At 48.7% G+C, this 20,635-nt stretch overlaps 1 protein-coding gene across 1 annotated transcript in view; it reads left to right on the top strand.

Annotated features, from left to right (window-relative positions):
- CBLN1 (cerebellin 1 precursor) overlaps positions 1 to 2,022 on the top strand; it is a 2,726-nt gene extending 704 nt beyond the window's left edge. Inside the window, exons 2-4 of the mRNA XM_029924246.1 lie at positions 4 to 249; positions 392 to 511; positions 1,825 to 2,022. Of these exons, the coding sequence (XP_029780106.1) occupies positions 4 to 249; positions 392 to 511; positions 1,825 to 2,022 (564 nt within the window). The remainder of the gene's footprint in view (positions 1 to 3; positions 250 to 391; positions 512 to 1,824) is intronic.
- The last annotated feature ends 18,613 nt before the right edge of the window (positions 2,023 to 20,635 follow it).

Here is a 20,635-nt window from a genome sequence, read left to right on the forward strand (position 1 = left end):
GAGCTGCTGCTGCTGGGGGCGGCGTGGCTAGCGGGCCCGGCCCGCGGGCAGAATGAGACGGAGCCCATCGTGCTGGAAGGCAAGTGCCTGGTGGTGTGCGACTCCAACCCCACGTCCGATCCCACGGGCACAGCTCTCGGCATCTCTGTGCGCTCCGGCAGCGCCAAGGTGGCTTTCTCTGCCATCAGAAGCACCAACCACGAGCCGTCCGAGATGAGTAATCGCACTATGATCATCTACTTTGACCAGGTGAGTGCTCCAGGAGATTAGTTTTACTAGGGGGAGAGGCGGAGGATTGCTGTTCGATCCACTGCAAGGCTCTGCGGAGGCTCGGGAACAAGAGTTCGGGACTGACTCTTGTCTACTCCCTTTCGTTCCCGTCTCGTTGTAGGTACTAGTGAACATCGGGAACAACTTCGATTCAGAACGCAGCACTTTCATCGCCCCGCGCAAAGGGATCTACAGTTTTAACTTCCACGTGGTAAAAGTCTACAACAGACAGACCATTCAGGTCAGCCGCTGCCCCTAGGTCAGGCCCCGGGCCTGGCAGGGGGCTGTTAGCCGCTGGAGTGAGCGGGCCGTTTGTGGGGTGGGAGATGGAAGGGGCAGCTGCATGTGCCTGGGGCGGCTTGGATGGACGAGTAGCAGGGCCTCACAGTTCTGTGGCTTGGACTGTCTCTTGCTTCTTCTCTCGCCGGCTCTTGGAACCTAGTCCCCTTTCCTCACAGTTTCCTGCCCTCGCCTTCTGGCCCCCTCCAAAGAGGTTCTTCCCCTTTCCTACGGGATACCAGGGATTTCCCGTAGCGGTTACTGGTTGGCATGAAAGACCGTTTCCTCTTCCCAGAAGCTTTCCTCGACCGTCGCCTTCAGCGACCGTCGCCTTCAGCACCACAGACGGCATCCTCATCCTCTGTCCCAGCTGGGAAGCCTGGACGCCTGTGCGCTTTCCTTCAGCACCACGCTCGGGGCCGGGAAGGGAGGGGTGCTCCTGGCATCCCTTTGGGGACTCTGGGTTTTTGAACTACCGGCGCCTCCCGAGACCTAGCGGTTGAAGGGTGGAGAGAGAAGGGGGGACGTGTAGAGCTACTCCCTCCGGGCTCCAGCTGTGCCCCTGCCACTCACCCTCCCTCTAGGATCCCGAAGATGTCCAGGTTTCCTTTGGGCAAAGACTAGAGTCAGGATGCAGGCCTGGGGAGAGGGCGCTCGGCCTGTGGCTGCTGATGCCACCGCAAGGGCAAAACCAGGCGGGGACGGCTCGGCAGGATCTGGGATAAGAATTGAGTCCGGGACTGGGGATGAAGCACAGAGTGCAGCCCTGGAGGAATTTCTCATAAGCCCGTAGCCTTGCCCAGCTTCCCCACGGTGTCTCCACTGTGTCAGGCAGCTAGGACCGGGAGGAAGCAGGTTTGATTTGGTTTGGTTTGGTTCTCCCGGAAACTCCAGTTGCCTGAGTTTCCCTTTGAAGCGGGGTGGGATAGGGAATGGGGGGGGAGGGGTGGAGGTAAATGTCTCCGGACACCTGAGCCGCCTACGGGTTCATTAAGGGGGTAAAAGAGCTCAGTCAGGATTTGTTTGGCGGGCTCTCGGAATGAAAGTGACTCCCATTTTGGGGGCAGATCCTTCCTGTCACCCAGATTGGCTGTCCTTCGCCCCACTGGACTCTCAGCAACAAGCTGCAAAGCCCCTCTTTTTACCCACCCACACCCTTCTACCATGCTCCCAGGTCTTTATGGCTGTTAGCCAAGCGGTGAAGGTTCGCGTCTCCACCGCAGCTTAGGTACCCGCCTCCGTCGCGCCTCTGAAGCAGGCCTTTCTCTTTCCCAGGTAAGCCTCATGTTAAACGGGTGGCCGGTGATTTCAGCCTTTGCTGGTGACCAGGACGTGACCCGGGAGGCCGCCAGCAATGGAGTCCTCATCCAAATGGAGAAAGGCGACCGTGCGTACCTCAAGCTGGAGCGGGGGAACTTGATGGGGGGCTGGAAGTACTCGACCTTCTCCGGCTTCCTGGTCTTTCCTCTCTGACTGGCTCATCGCCGGAATGGAGGCAGGGAGAGGGCGAAGGCAGGAAGGGGAATGAGAAGGCGGCACGACTGGAAACTTCCTACATGGTCCCCAGCTGTATCCGGGTAAAACGTTCGCGCCGGCGGTCCGGACAACTTTGTCAGTTTCCTCATTAGAAGTAAATTCCGCTTAGCTCAGCGCGCTCTCATTTCCAAAAATAAACTCGCCTCCCCCATTCCGGTTGAAGTAACCAAGAAGGAGAGACTGCCTGTCATTGTTTCTTACCCCCATGTTCAGGTTCCCTACAATTTATACAGAAGAAACTTTGTATTTCACTGTATAACGTGAAATATCTTCCTCCTCAGCCCCCTCGGAATCTTTCCACCTGCTGAAATCTAATATACCCCCTCCCCCTTTTTTAGTTTGGAGAGGGGAATAAGAGGGTTTTTGTTTGTCTTTTTGTTTTGTTTTATGGATGGGGGAGGTAGTTTTAATTTGGCAAGTATTGCTCTTAAAACAATGCTCAAGAGTTAATTAGCTGAAGATACTTTGTGTTCTCCGCTGCTTGTTAGCAGAGACAGGACTCACCTTAGTGGTGACTGGTTCAAAAATATATATAAATATATATCATTTGTATTCAAAGAACTCTTCCCAGTGGAAACTGGCTGTATTTCCGTATTTCTATGTCCTATTCGGAGTGATCGTGAAATCTAAGGCTGCTTGATGTTCTGATGCTTGTCAATGCCCTCGTGTTCTGTGGCTCCACTTAATGCCAGGAGGTTCTTCCGGACATTTATTCGTCCTCTGTAACATACGTGTGAATAGCCAAGATTTAATTTTGCTTTAACCCAATAAAGTTGAAGTGGGACTTTTATTTTTCTGAAACAGCTTTCTAAACTCCGCACCTTCCCCAGCTGCGAGGTTTGGGGGCAGGCTGTGGAAGGGCAAGGCTCAGAGGCGCAGAGGACTTGGTGAGAAGGTCCCGGGGCGCAAGGGCTTCTAGCAAAGCTGGCCTGCGCTCCTTTTTGCGCCAGGCGGAGAGCCAGATCCACATTCGCCTGTGCTCCCTGCTTTGGCCAAAATCTTGCCTGGCCAGGAGCCTCTACCGGCCTACAAGCGACGTTTGGATTCTTTGAAGTGCAAATGCATCTGGAATAATCCCAATTCGAGGAGCCGGCGTGCTTCCCATGCCTTCGCCCCTGGATTTCCCGACCGTAAGCCCCACGGTTCCGGGACCAGCATTATGTTTTATACCGGCGCCTCTGAATCCCGAGTCCGTCCGCCGTACTACCCCGGCGTCCAGGACCTGTGATTGCGTTCCACGAGAGGTTCGTCCAGGAGTTTTGATTGTATCGGAGCATAATGTGAAAGCAAAATTGAAATAAACGACTTCGTTTTAAGTCTGGAAGTCTGACCCAGTCGCTTCAGCCTCGGGAGGTCGGGCACCGGAAAGCGGGTGGCAGCCAAGGGCCTGGGGCAAGAGCCTGGGCCTGGATAGGCGCTTCTGGCTTTGGTCCTTTTAGAAGTTTTTTCTTGGCCCGAGATTCAGGGGTGAATTTTATTGTCTCCTATCGGGTGGAGAGAAGGGAGTAATAAGTGCACAATAAGCAACGTTTCTCATTATTACTGCAGCTCCTATGTTTGAAATTCACTGAGCACGCCGCCTTTCTTGAAACGCGGACCCGTTTCTCCTCCCTCACAATCCAGGGGCCTCACATCTCTTGCGGTGCGCTTGGAAGCCCCAGCGGCCAGGATCCCACCGGGGATGGCGCAGGACTCCAGGAGTGAGGGGTGTTTTTCTCTTCTTGCCCAACAGTCTCTTCCCCATTGTCAGTACCCAGGGAAGTAGGGATGAGGTGCAATCCTGAATCCTAGTCAGATTTAAAAAAGGAGCTATTCGTTTTAAAAAGGGACACTTCAAAAATGCTTTTCTCGGCATTCTGGTTGGGAGAGAGAGATCATGGAAAACTGGAGCCTTCAGCAGCGGAACTAGCTTGACCCAACCGCCCTGTGGCTCTGTCGCTCTGTCGGTGCACAGCCGGAGGAAGGCGTACACGGTGCACTTGGTACTCTCTACATAGGACGAGGGCTTTTGGGCCATGCAGGTCACGACGGAAAGAAGCAGCGTGCCTAAGGCACTTGCAGCTTGCTCGCCATGGTGGGTGGTCACCCTCTTCCAGGGGTGAGTACCAACCACCAGGGTGTCTGCCCAGGCTTTGGGACCACCAAGCTGTGCTCCAGCTGGTTGACTTTGGCACGTCCTTCCTCTAGCCTCAGTTTGCCCAACTGTATAAAGAAAAAGAGGATTTAAACATCTCCTACTCTGAGATGGCAGCCATCCTCTGTTACTTGAACGTGGGTCTGTAGTTCTTTGCCCTGGGTTTAATGAGTCCTTGCTGTTGCCTCCACTGATCTCTCTCCTGGTGGCAGTTTTTTGAATGCTAGGCCTGAGGCCGGGGTGGAGGCAAAGAGAAAGCTTGCCCATCCAGAAACTGAGGCTCACTCAGAGCCAGTCCCTGCTCTGGGGTCTGGGAGGTGAATCAGAAGGGAGCAATGGAACCCAAGTGGGACAGAGAGGGTGAGGTTATCCCTTGATTCTAGGCTCCAGTTAAGGGAAGGCTCCTCACTCCCCAAAGGTCTTGGCATTAGAGACCTTTCTCAAACTAGCTCTAGCCATTTCTTCCTCTACCTGCTGGTCCCTTCCCTCTGCCATTTAATGGGCCCATCTCCTACCGTCTTCAGGTCTCTGCACCTGCTGTTTCTTTGCTTCAATTTGCCGTTCTCTCCTTCTCTACTTTTCAAAATTGTTTTTCTGGGGGATCTCCACCCCCAAACTACCCTTATCTTCGGGTCTGAGCACCCCCCTGCCATTAGCCTGGGTGGAGATGTGGACAGCTTTCCCCAGGGATCTGGAATTGGAGCTGGAGACTTCACTGGAGCTGAGCACTTGGAAGCTGGGCCACCTCCCTCACCTCTGGAGTGGAGGTGGTGGTGACTGTTACCTGCTTGAGAGGCAGGTGAGTCAACCTTCAACCGAAAATTGTGCCCCAGCAGGGAGAGAGCCAGGTCTCCCCAATTGGTGTGTTGGGAGCCGAGAAGGATAGAGAAAAAAGGGCGGGGGGGGGGCTCAATAGAGACTACCAGAAGTTCTAGGGAGGGGGCCTATCCTAAAACCTACACCTCATATTTTCCTTTAATGCTTAGAACCCTCTAGGCCCTTTAAGATCTGGGCCCTGCCTCCTGCTTTCATCTCCTATAAACCGGGTCAGAAGAGTGCCTGTAGGGGTTCCGGGACCACCCCCTCATTCGGCCTTTCTCTCGGAGTCTCTGAGACTCCTCCCCTGCCCAGGTCATATTGGTTACTTCCTCCTCTCCAGCCTCAGGGTAGGCCGCCTCACCCTGGACCGGGCGGAGTGATTACCCCTTCCTGGCCTCCTTCTTTGCTCTGTGGCCTCTTTTACCTCCCACCCCCATCCCCCAATCCCAACTCCACTTTCCGGAGGGCTGCGACTGTGTTAGGGGTGCGGTGCGAGTATCTCAGGGAGGTTTCTAGGACCCAACGAGCCCAAACCTGACTTCTAGGCCTGGGTTTTCCAGGCGGCGCCGAGTGTCGGTGGGAGCCGCTGGATCCGGGCAGGATCGCTGGAGGGGGGCCAGGGTCACTCGGGTGTGCAGTCAGGGGCTGCACCCGGCTCCGCCAAGACACGCGCGGGGCCCCTAGCTCCTCCACTCGCCCGCCGCGGCTTCCACGGCCCGCACAGCTAGGAGCGCGACCCCCGAGCTGCGCTGGAGCGCTAATGCTCCAACCTCCGGCGCGCCGGCTCCTAATGAGAACATAATTATCCAGATGGAGAGGGAACCTCACCCCGCTCCCTAATAGTTGCCTTAATGGGGAGGGGCTGGAGAGGGGGTGTGTGGGGGACAGAGCGAAGGGGCTGGAAGCTCCCGCTGGCCCCGGGCGGGGTCCCGATGTCCCAGGCCGCGTCCTTGGGCGCCGCTGACCTAGTGGAGGGAGGGGTCCCGCGCGGCGGACGCGCGCTCGGCTGGAAGTGCGATCCGAGATCACTCTCCCCTCTCCCCAACCCCCCACAGCCTCCCAGTCTGAACAGTTTTCCTCAGCTCCCAATTGCGGTATCTAGGGTTTGTTCGGAGACATCTTTTCTGGTAAACGCGTTCGTGAGTCTAAGCCTTCCCCCTCGTCCCATCCAGCCAGATAACTCCTTGGCCGGGTCCTTGTCACCCCCACCGGCTTTCAAACAAACCAGAAACCTATTACAGACTCGGACTCCGCGGGAAGCCAGCAGTGCCCTGGAACTGAGAGGTCAAGCCTGGAGGGAAAGCGCGGGCACACCTTCCTTTGAGGCAATTTAATTCGGAAGAAAAGCTTTCCCACGGACGATTACAAAGGTCTCTTGATCTCTTTGCACAGAGGTCCTCATTGAAGATACATCCACACTCTCTCTGAGCCTCAGTTTGCTCATATTTCAAATGGGGACAGTAATGCTTTCAAAACAGGGTGGTTGAGAAGACTACACACAAATGTGCAAACATGCTCAGCGCTGCGGGGCCCATAGTAGGTGCTGAATAAATGGTAGCAACAGTAAGGAGCAGTGGACAGCGGGGGCAACACACTATCACAGAAGCAGAACATGTGGGAACATCTGTGCAGATCCCTACATCCAATATATGATAAAACTGAAACCAGACAGGGAGAGTGATGATAGAGTTAGGATCCTGTGTCCTTTCCTTTCCCTACACTTGTCTCCCCGCCCCCTCTCGTCAGAAGCAAGAACAGAGGCTTGCATTCCCTAAGTGTCTTTCATCTCCATCCCTGTTGCTCATATATTCACATTGGCCACTATGGATAAATGTCCTCTGCTTGTGTGTCTGTGTGTTCCCCCACTAGGGCATGAGCCCCGTTTACGTGTCTGTGTCCCTTTAGAGGATCCTCTGAGGTGGGAAATGCATCCCGTTCATCTATCTTCCTTGGCCCAGGGCCTCCCATGGTGGCTGGCACAGAACAGGTGTCTGTATGGGGCACCTGGGTGGCTCAGTTGGTTGAACACCTGACTTTAGCTCAGGTCATGATCTCATGGTCTGTGAGTTTGAGCTCACGTCAGGCTCACTGCTGTCAGCCGGTCAGCGTAGAGCCTGCTTCAGATCCTCTGTACCCCCTTTTCTGCCCCTTCCCCACTTGAGCCCTCCCCCACAAATTTTTTTTTAAAAATTAAAAAAAAATAAAACATTAGGTTTAAAAAATAAAAGAACAGATGTCTGTGATGGTGTCACACCAAACTGTGCCTGGTGTGATTACAGGACATGGACCCAACTAGTGAAACTCTTTTCAAGGGAACTTCCTGGACCCTTCAGGCCTCCAACCCCCGCCTCCACCCCCTCCCCCAAACACACACACGCTGGCAGGAATATTGACATGGAAGTGGTTTCAGACCCTATGGAGGCAGAAAACCCCTCCTAGGTACCCATAATTGCTCTCAACCTCTCCCACTTTAACTCTGAGCTCAGCTCATCCCCAAGGAGTCCCAGCTTTGACCCTGGAATATCAGCGAGCAGGGACAGCCAGGAAGAGGCCAAGGTTAGGGATATGGGCGGTGTTTGGATTTGTTGCTAGGTCTTCTCCCTGGGAAAATGCTTTTAACTGGGAAAATACTTCAGGCAGCAGTGAGATGACACAGCGTAGCTGAAATCAGGAGAGAGAATTTCATGATTATAAAGAAAGGACTTGTGGTTGTGTGGTCACAGCCCAGAGCCTAGGGAGGTCTTTGTTTATCTTGCTAAACTCTGAAGAGGTCAGGGAAGAGGTGCAGGAGAGGGACCAGTGACTGAAGGCATTGACCCCCTGCCTAACCTGAGCAGGTTCCAATCTGACCTCCAAGGCTGCATTTGAGCTTCCGCCACCTCATCTGCACAGTTATTTCTGATCCCCACACAGCAGGGCCTCCCTTGCTCTCTGCTGACCACCTGAATTCTCCTATTCAGGTGACACCGTGACCACAAGTCTGCTGGGCACTGAGCTCTGTGAGGATCAGCTCTCATCTGCTGTCCTCACAGTTCACCTAGTGCCTGGCACAGTGTCAAGGCTGGTAGATGCTCTTGTAAATGATCCTTGAATGAATGAGTGAGTGAACACATGAATAGGTGGGCAGACAAAGGAAGGAATTACTGGTTGTATCATGACTGTATCTGCTTGATCCAACAGACCATGAACGGCACAAGGGCATTGACCTCGTTATTGGCTTTATTTGCAATTACATTGTCAGTGCCCAGCACAGTACCTAGAATAGAGTCAGCATGAAAAGTATTTCTTGAATGGATGGATGGATGAGGAATCATAGTACTCTGGCAACGAGACTCCTTGGACTGGGATTCTGAAGTCAGGTTTGGCATTGTGCTCCTCTCTAAATATCCACCATCCCCCCAGGCAGCCACATGTATTCTAGAATGGAATGGAATTGTACCTGTTGCCCAGAGTTGACCTTTTTAATTTGTTTTTATTTTTATTTTATTCTTTACCATGTATTCATTTTTAAGAGACAGAGCATGAGCGAGGGAAAGGCAGAGAGAGAGGGAGACACAATCTGAAGCAGGCTCCAGGCTCTGAGCTGTCAGCACAGAGTCCATCCTGGGGCTCGAACCTATGAACCGTGAGATCATGACCTGAGCCGATGTCAGGTGCTTAGCCAACTGAGCCATTCAGGTACCCCCAGGGTTGACCTTATAACACAAGTTGTCCTTAAGGCTCTGGCCCTACCCCACCCCCAACATGCTTCTTAGAGAGTAGGAACCATATTTTATTTTCCTTAAAAGACAAGAATACCCTCCCTTTCCTCCAACACCTAATGACATGATTCAGTGTTGGTTGATTGGTTGTTTAATCCAGGATGAAGTCACAAAGTCTCTGGAAGCCCTTAATGATGGTGACGATGGTAGTGAAGCCCATAAGGTTTATCCATGGTGCCAGAACAGTGGCATGGTGTCCACAGTAGCCACACAGTGCCTGGCCAGTGAGGGAGCTGGTATTTCCCCAGCAGACCCTGGCTTGTGGCTAGCCATGGGGCCTCTGGGTTTTTGTTGTAGATGAAGGGAGGACGACCTGAAATCCCTTCACAGGTTTGGGCTCTGCTGCAGACCATGGAGATCGAGTGGGCTTCGTTGGTTTCCTCTGAAGAAAATCAAGGATTCCACAAATCCCCCTCCTTCCTCAGACCCAGTGTCCAGCTGGGAGTTCAGTCCAACAAAGAGTTTTCTAGAATGCTCTGCTAGCCAGCAGCAACCTGCTTACTCAGGTGAGGCTCCAAGAGCCTTTTCTTCTATCATCAGAAATTACTGCCTACTTTCAGGAAAACTTTCAAAGAGGGAAGAGGGAATTACTAACAAAGGAGAGACAACTGGGCATCTCATTCTCCTCATTTAAAAGGAAGCTGTGTGCTCTGCCCAGATCTGGTATTGGATAGACTCTCCTTTGTATTCTGAGAGACTCAAAAATAAACTCCCCAATGTGTACTTCTGCTGAGAAGTTCAGATGATTTTATAATGACTGAGTGGCTCCAAATATGCAGCTGATGTGAAGTCTGCTATTTTACTAACTCATCTTGATCAAAGTTGGTCAATTTAGGTCTCGCTAATGTTCCAAATGCTCCCTCTCCTTCTCTTTTTCTCTCTTTTTGAAGGAGTTCATTTCAGGTAGATGGATTATTTACTTATTCTGAAGATGCCAAGGGAGAGGGCATGTTAGCAATACCAATTGAGCTGTGGGTGCAGGCTCACAGCTCATCCTTCACGTGGCATCTAGTGTCTGGTGCTTTTTCTTCCTTCTCCTCTGGGCTCGGACGCTGGCCAAGGGGGAACTTGCTTGGCAGGTTTGCCAGCATGTGGGCCTAAATAATCTCCTGCATCACTCTGAGTGACAGTGGTGCTCTCTGAGGCTGCAAAACTTGCAGCTCTTTTCTCTGATTGCCTAAATGTGTCCCTGTCTCTGTCATAAGAATTTGGGGTCCAGGCTGAGGGCAGAAATGAGTCTGTTTTCCCAGGAGTGAAACACAATGACCGCTAGGATCCCATTCCAACTAGAAGCCTTTGAAATGCAAGATTCTCTGGATGGTGGGTGGGGTTGTCTGAGTTTCCAGCTTATAACTACCCCCAGAATCCTTCTTTCAACCTCAGCCCACAGGAAAAGCTATGCGGTGACTAGCTGTCAGAGCTGTGATGTGAATCTTCTTTTGGTTCCTCTTAATTCTCTCTCCCCTCAGTAGCCAGAGCAAGCTTCTCAAACATACACCAAACAACACCACATGAATCCTCTGCTTAAAAGCACCTAGTGCCTTTACAATGCACTGTGGCTCCTTATAGTTGCTCACTCTACTGTTATCTCCTAGAAGATACCAAGCTCTCTCCTGACTCAGACACTTTGTGCATGCTGATCCTTTGGGAGCAAGGAATACTTTTCCATCCCCATGCTTTTCATGGATATCTACTCTTTCAAGCCTCAGCTGGCCATCCCTGGTATCTCTCTCCAATACTGAGCCCCTTCCTCTCTTACCAGTTGAGCTTCATTATCCCTCCCCACCCTCAAATGCTCATTTATCTGTATACTGTCTCTCCCTCCCTGGGAACAGGGACCTGGTCTGTCCTTGGTGTTACGTTACCCTTAGAGTTTGGAACAGAACCTGGAATGGTAGGGACTTGATTCATATATGAACAACTGAATGGCAAACCAGCCATCCAATTATGTTTTCCAGAGTTCAGGGCTCTGGTCCATCAGAAAAAAGCAATTTTCTCTTTGGTGAGAAGCTCAAGAGAGCCATTAAACATATCACCCACCAGAAGCCATATCCATCAGAGGGAAAGGAAACTGGAAGCCATGAGGTCAAGGATGGGGGCTGGAAAATTGGTCACTTATCATCCACAGGCCCACTGAAGGGGTCATTTGCTTGTTAATATCTGTTGTTAAAATAGCTTAATTCAGCTAGCCTGGCAGTTGAGCTAGAGAAAACTGAGGTGAACTGTGAATTATTGAATTTTTCCTGGAAGTTATTCTGCAACAGACAAGCACAAATAGGAGAATGAGGAGGAAAGGGACCTTGGTCTGGGGCAGGGGTGAAAAGCAGCTTAGATGCAGTTACTGGAACTGTAACTTGGAGAACTATGCTTGGAGCAAAGACGGGCAGTGAGGTGGGGACTGAGGGAGGGCAGCGAGGGCTGGAGAATCCTATGCACAAGAAGGAAGACAAGACAGGAGAAGGCAGCATCAGGGGCAAAAATGGCAGCAATGTGAGTCTAAGTCTGTTGAAAAAAGACATATGTGCTCAGTCTGCATAATATCCACCTCAGAAATATCCAGGTAGCCTGAAGCTGCCAATCAAAAATCTATGCAACAATACTTAGCTCACACTCACTGCATGCATGCACAGCCCCCTGTCTTCTGGATAGTTCCTACAGAGAAACCCAGGCAGGGGGCCTGCCTTGCCCATGGCCCAGCTGAAGGGAGTATAGTGCAGAGAAGGATAAGAATTTAGGGTGAGGGACTTGGCTGTCTATCTTCCTTGCTTTAAACTTAAAAAAAATTTATTTATTTACTGATTTATTTATCTTGAGAGAAAGAGAGAGAGAGAGAATGTGCATAAAAAGGGGCATAAAAAGGGAGACAGAGAGAATCCCATGCAGGCTCTGCTCAGTGCAGAGTTTGATGTGGGGCTTGAACCCACAAATCATGAGTTCATGACCTGAGCTGAAATCAAGTCAGACATTTAATCAACTGAGCCACCCAGGCATCCCTGTCTTGCTTACTTAAATCCTCTTCCTCCCAGGTGGCTCAGCTGGCTAAGCCTCTGACTTCCCTTCAGGTCATGATCTCGCAGTTTGTGGGTTCGAGCCCTGCGTTGAGCTCTGTGCTGACAGACTAGAGCCTCCTTTAGATTCTGTCTCTCCCTCTTTCTGCCCCTCCCAAGCTCATGCTCTGTCTCATTCTGTCTCTCAATAATAAATTAAAAAATGTTTAAAAATTTTTGAAAAGAAGACCTCTCTTCCTCCCATACTGTTTGGACTCCTCATGGAGCAAGTAAATGTTTGTGACCTTTGGGTTTCAGCCTCCTTTATAGAACAGAGTAGGGGGGACTGGTTAAAGAAATAGCCTTTGAATAAAGCAGAGCTGGTTTAGAGGGTTGCCTTTGTCACTGTATTCATCAGTACCCTAGACATTCAACTCAAACTACACTTAGTGCCACCTTCCCCAAAGAATGTATTGGCTTCTGTAACCAAAAAATTCCCAGGATGACTGAATTCAGTTGTGGCTGGTCCAGAGATTTGCCTCTTTTCACATCTGGATTCATTCCCAGGCCCCCAAATGGGGCAATTTGACTCCAGCAGCCCCATGGGTCCACATCTGTCTATCTAGTTTCCCCATTAGAAGAAGAACCCCTTTTCTCCAGAACTCCAGAAAAAAATCCATAGCTGATGATCAGACTGAATGAGGTCAGGTGCACTCTCAGATCCAGTCTCTTTTACCAAAGAATAAAATAAGCTAATTATCCAGGTATGTAGCCAGATTTGGGGTCAAGTTGGGGAGAGGCAGGCCTGCCCAGGGGCAGCTGGTGTGACAGAAAGTGGAGAATGTACGTGGGATGAACAAATCCAGTAGATGTCTTCCACCACAGCCGCCTCCTGGCTGTATGACTAAGTAAGGGGCTTAGTATCTCTGAGCTTTGTTTTCCTCATCTGTTAAAATGAGGTAATCCATGGTATCTAACTCTGTTAAGGAGGTTATACTCATGAAAGATTTAACAGGGTAAAGGTAGTAAAGAGGTGTTATTGCTCCCAAGACAATTTTCGCCCATGCGCCCTGGCAAAATTATTTAATTGTATCACAGAGATATCGCCTCTCCCCTGGAGATAGCACAAGCTCCTTATGGCCTAACAATGCTTACTGCATTCAGATCATCTGGAGATCTTGTTAAAATGCAGATTCTACAGGTGTTGGTGAGGATGTTGAGAGAAAGGAACCCTCATGCACTGTTGATGGGAATGCAGATTGGTGTAGCCATTGTGGAAAACATTTTGCATGGAGGTTCCTCAAAAATTTACAAATAGAACTACCCTATAATCCAGTAATCGAACTACTGGGTATTTACCAAAGGATACAAGAATATTAATTGAAAAGGGTAGATGCACCCTATGTTGATAGCAACATTATTTACAATTGCCAAGATATGGAAGCAGCCCAAGTGTCTGTCAACTGATGAATGAATAAAAAAGTAATGTGCACACACACACACACACACACACACACACAATGGAATATTATTCAGCCACAAAAAAGAATGTCATCTTGCCATTTGCAACAACATGGATGGGCCTAGAAAGTATTGTGCTAAACAAAATAAGTTAGTCAAGGAAAGATAAATACCATGATTTCATTCATATGTGGAATTTAAGAAACAAAAAAAATGAGAAAAGGGAAAAATGAGAGAGGGAGAAAGCAAGAAACAGACTCTTAACTATAGAGAATGAACTGATGGTTTCCAAGGGGACAAGCGAACTTGGTGATGGGTTTAAGGAGGGCACTTGTTGTGATGAGCACCGGGTGATGTATGGAATTTTTGAATCACTATATGGTACACCTGGCACGAATATAACACTGTTGGCTAACAAGTTAAGATAAAAAGTTAAAAATGCTGTTTCTGATTCTTAAAATCTGGCTTGGGCCTTAAGATTTTTCAATTCTAATACGTGTTTTTAGAATTGACTCTTTTTTTAAAAAATTGTTTACTTTTGAGAGAGAGACAGAGTGCAAGTAGGAGAGGGGCATAAAGAGAAGGAGACACAGAATCCAAAGCAGTCTTCAGGCTCCGAGCCGTCAGCAGAGAGCCTGATGTGGGGCTTGAACACACAAACTGTGAGATCGTGACCTGAGCTGAAGTTGGATGCTTAATGGACTAAGACACCCAGGCACACCTAGAATTGATTCTTTTAAAAGAATTTTCCAATTCTAATAGTCTTTGTAAAATTCCATGTGATTGTTCACAGATCACACTTGAGTAGCAATGGTGTAAGAACATGTATATCCCACAGTTATTTCCAAATGCCAGTCCATAGATATATTGTATCAGAACCATCTGGATTTTCTCTTTCTTTCTTTCTTTCTTTCTTTCTTTCTTTCTTTCTTTCTTTCTTTCTTTCTTTCTTTCTTTCTTTCTTTCTCCCTCTTTCTCTCTCTCTCTCTCTCTCTCTCTCTTCCTTCCTTCCTTCCTTCCTTTTCTTTCTTTCTTTCTTTCTTTCTTTCTTTCTTTCTTTCTTTCTTTCTTTCTTTCATTCTTTCTTTCTCTTTTTGAAGTAATTTACTGATGGCTCACATAATGTAAAGGAGAGGTAAGTTCAAGAGGCAGAGGTTGCGTCAGGCATAATTTGGTAAATACCATCTGGTCTCTGCCTCCCTTCCTTGAGCTTGGCTTCTTTCACCCGTCATAGTGACATTATAGCTGCAGAAACTCCAGCCCTTTCATTGCCTCTGCTTCAAATTATCTTTCCCAGAAGTCTTTGTAAAATTCTCAAGGTATCTCATTGGCTCTAAAGGGGTCCCAGGCCAACCTCTAAATCAATTTCTATGGAAAAGCAATGCAGGCTCTGACTGGTTGGGACTAAATCTTATTAAGAAGTCAATGTTGGGTCTCCTTCATTGAAGGAGATGAAGAGTGTGTGTTGTGTATGTGTGCAGGAGGATTTCCAACTAAAATGGAAAGCTAACAGAGAAACTCAGGTGCACCCAGCCTCAACCCCAACCCCAGGACTCTTATTTCCAACTCTCCACTCACATAGCTGATAAGCGTCTCAGATATGACATATTCAAATGGAGCCTCTGATCTTCTTTCACCAAGTCTGCTCCTGCCAGCTTTTCTTATGCAAGTTAATGGCTACCCCAATCTTCTGGTCGTCCAGACCAGAAATCCAGGCAACATCCTTTACTCCCACTTCTCTCTTATACCCAACATTTAATCCATCAGCAAGTTGTTTAGCTCTACTCTCAAAATAATACAGCAGTCAGCTGATCTAGGCCACTAGCATCCTGTGCTTGGACAGCTATCGTGACCCGGCTTGTTTTCTGGCTTATGCTCTTGCTATCTACGTCTATTCTCCCCACAACACCCACAGTACGATCCTGTTAACATATGAGTCAGATCACATTACTCCTTTGCTAAAACTTCCAAATGGGTTCCCTGCTCATTTGGAATGAACTCTAAACTATTATCATGGCCCTTCAAGATGTGCCCCCCACCTTATCCCACCCAACTACTTGTCTGACCTCATTGCCATTCACCTGGGAGCTTGTTAAAGTGCACCTGCCACTTCCTGCCCAAGATATTCTGGTCCGGTAGCTCTGAGCTGTGTTGTGTGACTCTGATGTGCAGGCCACCTTTGCAAACAGTTGCTCCAAACGCCTAGCCTGGGCTAAGGCATGAAAGGAGTGAACGAGCATGTGCTGAATAAGCATCTCATCTTCTGTGTGTGGTCTTCAGGCTGAAGCAGAAGTGACTGGGGGGGGCAGGGTTGCCTATCATTTCCTGTAACGAAATCCGATTATACATAGTTTGTTACTTCTCTAAGGCGGTTGCTTGAGAAGTGTAATTAGCAACAGCTTGGTTTGCAGCAGAAAGGGTGTCCTGCCTGTGCTGGTGCTGGCTAACGTGTCTGCCTCTCTGTAGGATGCCTGGGAGGCTGTTTGGTGACCACATCTTTCACTTTCACTTAATGGTGACAGCCCATTGCAGCCCACGGTGTTTCTGCCTGGCATCTGCACTGATAATGAAGGCAGCTTCGCCAGAGCCCTTGTACAATCTGTCCCTGCTGGAGAGCCTGCCTGCCTGACTCGTGTCGTTTTAATTTGGCCCTTCACACTGCCAAAGCCACCTTGCTTGCTGTCCCTTCCTGCCTACTCCCATTCTTGGGCCTGCCATCTCCTGAGGTGTGACCTCCCCGCTTCTTCCTTTCCTCATCCCTACTTTATGGGCCGTGCAGCCCTGGCCCTCTTGACCTGGTCTCAGGGGCCCCTGCCCACCTTCCACCAGCAACTACAGGCTGTGACAGGCTCTGAGCTCCATGCTGCCCTGTTTTTGTTAGGATGTTGGCCTAATTTCCAAGGATCAGAAAATCTGCATCAAAGACTCAAGTCCATAATCTTCTCATTGGAGTCTCAACCAGAAGACTGGAAAATGTCTATGGGGACACTTTGGTTGTAAGGAACAGAAACTGGCTATCTTAAGCAAATTTCTTAATACGCCTTATGGCCAGCAAAGCCTAGAGAAATAGACTCAGGAAAAGCTGGGAAGTGGGACAGCCCTGAGGGGAGGGTTTGGGGAGTAGGATCTAATTGAAGTCAGGCGGAGAAGGACAGATACCATATGTCTGCACTCATAGGTCTAACAGGAGAACAGGAGAAACCTAATGGAGGACCAGGGGGAGGGGAAGAGGGAAAGAGAATTGGGGAGAGAGAGGGATGCAAAACTTGAGAGACTATTGAATACTGAAAATGAATTGAGGGTTGAAGGGGAAGGGAGAGGGGGGAAAAGAGGTGGTGGTGATGGAGGAGGCACTTGTGGGGAAGAGCACTGGATGTTGTATGGAAACCAATTTGACAATAAGCTACGTATAAAAAAATAATTGCAGAGCCTTCAGGAGCTCACCTCCAGGGTGCAAGGGTGATAGTCATTTCCATTCCAGTGTCACTAGGCTCAATATTTAACATCCCTGGAGACAAGATTACTTCACAAGCTCACCTCTCTGCTCTGAACATCACGACTGTCCATCATACCAAGGAGGTTAGTAACGCAGCCGAGAAAGTTCCTTAGGATGAAGCATAGCTGAAGTCTGGGCTCCAGAGCCTGGCTTCATATCCCAGCTCAGCCGTTTCATGGTGTAGCTTTCAGCAACTTATTTATTAATTTTTGTCAGGACCTCAGCTTTCTCATCTGAAAAATGGGGATAATAATAATACCTACTTCAAAAGGTTCTGGTGAGGCTTAATTAAGTGAATATATGTAAAACAGCTAAAATAGTGTCAGGCACACAGTAGATATTTAATCAACATTAGTTACCATTGAGAAGACCAAAGGAGAAGACCATGGATGCTGGCAGTGCAGTGATTCAAGTGCTTTCTCCGTGGGATTTTTGCACACCACCCCTCAACTTCTGGTTCAGATTTCCACGTGGTTTATTACCCTCTCCTCCAGTGTGGGTGGTGCCTGGTCAGGAGGAGAGAATCCTCAGGACTTGGCCCACAGGTCCCACGAACACAGAAGGATAGGTCAGGATAACATATTGATCAGCAGCATAAGCTTTAGAGTCAACTTGACCTTGTTCAAATTATGGCCCTGCTACAAACAGCTGTGTGACCCAGGCTGGTTGTAGTGTATCTCTGTGCTGTATAGAAATAAGGGTAATAAAAGTTTATTTCTTTGGGAGAGTCCATCCACTCAAGATAAAAATGGTTATTGAGCTCCTACTAGGAGCCAGATCCTGTTCCAAGTGCTGAGATTACAGCATGATCTAAATAGACACAACTCTGCCCTTGAGCAAATAGGCATACCTTATTCCAACCATCATAGAGTTGCATAAGTGCCTGCACAGGGAACTTTGAGCTATAAGAAGGTCTCATTTTGAGCTGAGATTTGAAGTGTTACTAGGAATGAACTGGGCCAAGGTAGAGGGTGGGGCACAGCATAGCATTCTAGGCAAAAGAAACAGCATGTGTGAAACCCCCAGGGTGAGGAAAACCCCACAAATCTGTGGAAGCTTTGGGGGGACTGATAAAGGGGCAATGTTGCCCCAGGTCAGGGAAAGAAAGGAGTCAGGCTGGCCTGGAAGGGGACAGGAGTAGAGGCAGGGAATCCAGTGACAGACAGCCATCTGTGACAGCCATCTAGGCTTAGGGACAGAGACAGCTAGGACTATGACAGTGACAGTGAGGTTAGAGAGTAAGTAGGTGATCTGAGATATTTGGGAGCGAAGTCTTTACGATTAATGATGGATTAGATGCAGAGGTGAGGGAATGAGGGCGTCAAGGATGCTTCTGATTTATCCAAGGTTTCGGGTTATGCTGTAAGATGACAGTGCCACTCCCAGAGAGGAGAGCTAGATCTGGGGGCAGGAGGGGTTGTGAGGTCAGTGTGGGACATGATACATTTGAAGTTCCTTTGAGACATCATACGTAAATGTCAAATAGCTGAATATCAAGGTTTGGAGGTCTGAGGATAGGTCTAAGATGGAGGAATAAACGTGGCCTTCACAGGCATTAAAGTAAGTCAGGAGCCCTGAGAAGAGACGAACTGGCTGAGGGGAGACACGGAGACCATCTGGGGAAAGCTCTGAGAAAGTTTGTCATGAGGGGCTCCTGGGTGGCTCAGTTGCCTAATCGTCCGACTCTGGATTTCAGCTCAGGTCATGATCTCATGGTTCGTGAGTTCTAGCCCACATGGAACTCTGTGCTGACAGTGTGGAGCATGCTTGGGGTTCTCTCTCCCTCCCTCTCTCTCCCTTCCCCCACGCACTCTCTTTCTCTCTCAGTCTCTCAAAGTAAGTAAATAAACCTAAAAAAATAAAGTTCTGCCATGTTACAAAGACTTGAATGATTGTGCGTGCGTGTGCATGTACATGCACGCACATGAGTGTGTGTCTATGCGGACACGTGTGTGCTGCGTGTGTGCTCCTGTAGCAAAGTCTCTCCTCTTGAGGCTGCTGTTTGATTGGTTTCTGGTAGGGTGGCCCTCACCCCATACGTGCTCCTGGCCAAGACCCAGAAGGGGCCTTGCTACAGAGGGGAGAAGAAAAGAAGATGGTGATGTGTGAAGGTGGGCTTCCTAAGCTCCTCTCACCTGCATCCACCACACACACGACTCAGACCTGACACTTTGATTGAACTTAAGTACTTTCTTTCTAAAGCCTTCTCTGGAAGAATTATGAGCCCAACTTCCCCCAATGACACCAGGGGGAGGACAATATTGGCAATGGCATAAAAGCAGGCGAGAGAGGGAAGAGCAAAGAGGAGCGTTTATCCTGAGCAGGTCCTGGAGCACCAGCCACCTTCTGAGCAAGACAGAGAGAAACCAAGGGTTTTAAAAATAGAACCGCTTCACTGCTTCAGGCAGGGAAAACAACCCAGACTAAAGCCGACCTTCCTGATTCTAAGCAACTGATCCCCACTGAGGAAAAGAAGGCCCCTGAGCCCCAGAGAGGAGACAGAGGGCAGCCGGGCAAGAGGAAAGGGGCTGTAATTGGACTCTAGGCCTGGAGCTTTGTCCTGAAGTGGCCAATATGTTCTCTGCCTCTGAAGAGAGAGCGGTTCCATGGGGGCACATGAGGCCCTTAATACAGACAGCAGTGTCTCCAGAGACGGCAAGGCAATTGGCAATAGGGCAGGCTGTTTCTGGAACAGACCAGAACATCTGCATGCAGGCACAGGTTACTGTCTATAAAACCATCCTCAGAAGGTACAATTCCCCTTCTTCAAATGATGGCAGGGTTACAGGTTAAGGATGACAGCATTGGTGCTCTGGGGAGGCTGAGGGGCTGGGGAGAAGGCAGGCATGGAGAACGCGGCCAGTGCCGTGTGTAGTAGGGAGAGAAGAAGCCAAGTCCCATGGGAGCTTGGAGAAAACAGAAGGCTTCAGACAGAATATAACTGTTTTGTTTTCGCTAGACTTTACTTTTTAGAATAGTTTTGTACTGATAAAAAAAATTAAGGAGATAATACAGAGAGTTCTCCCATACCTTCTTACCTAGGTTCTCCCATTACTAACATCTTAATGTGAATATGGTACATTTGTCACAATTAATGAACCAATATTAATAAATTATTGTTAACTAAAGTCGATGCTTCATTCAGATTTCTTTAGTTTCTACCTGATTTTTTTTTTCTGTTCTGGGATCCCATCCAGAATGCTGCATTATATTTAGTTGTCATGTCTCCGAAGGCTCCTCTTGGCTGTCAGTTTCTCAAAACTTCTCTTATTTTTGATGACTTTGGCATTTTTGAGGAGTACTGGTCAAGTATTTTGTAGAATGTCCTTTTATCAGAATTTTTCTGGTATTTTTCTCATGATTAGAGTGGAGTTGTGGGGTTTTAGGAGAGAGACCACAAAAGGGAGTGCCTTTTTCATCCTATTATATCAAGTGTACCATCGACATGGTTTATCACCCTTCATACTGACCTTAGTCACCTGGCTGAGGTAGTGTTTGTTAGGCTTCTCTGCAGTAAAGTTAATCTCCTTCCCCTTTCCAGACTGTTTTCTTCAAAAGGAACTCAATATGTACAGCCTAGGTTCAAAAAGTAGGGAGTTATTCTTCCTCATTTTGGGAGCTGTGTATCTATGTGGATTATTTGGAATTCTTCCACAAGAGAGATTTGTCTCTTCTCCCTCATTTACTTATTTATTCAATCATTTATTTATATCAGTATGGGCTCCTGGATATTCACTTTACAGTTGGGGGTTACAATCTAATACTACTTCATTATGTTGCTCATATCATTGCAGCTTTGGCCATTAGAAGCTCTTTCAGTTGGCTTTTGTCTCTTTGATGTGCCCGCTTTGACAGACATCTTTAAGTTCCTTACTTTTTTTTTGGCGTTTGA

Source organism: Suricata suricatta, chromosome 16 (genome assembly GCF_006229205.1).
Source record: "Suricata suricatta isolate VVHF042 chromosome 16, meerkat_22Aug2017_6uvM2_HiC, whole genome shotgun sequence".
Classification (NCBI taxonomy): Eukaryota; Metazoa; Chordata; class Mammalia; order Carnivora; family Herpestidae; genus Suricata; species Suricata suricatta.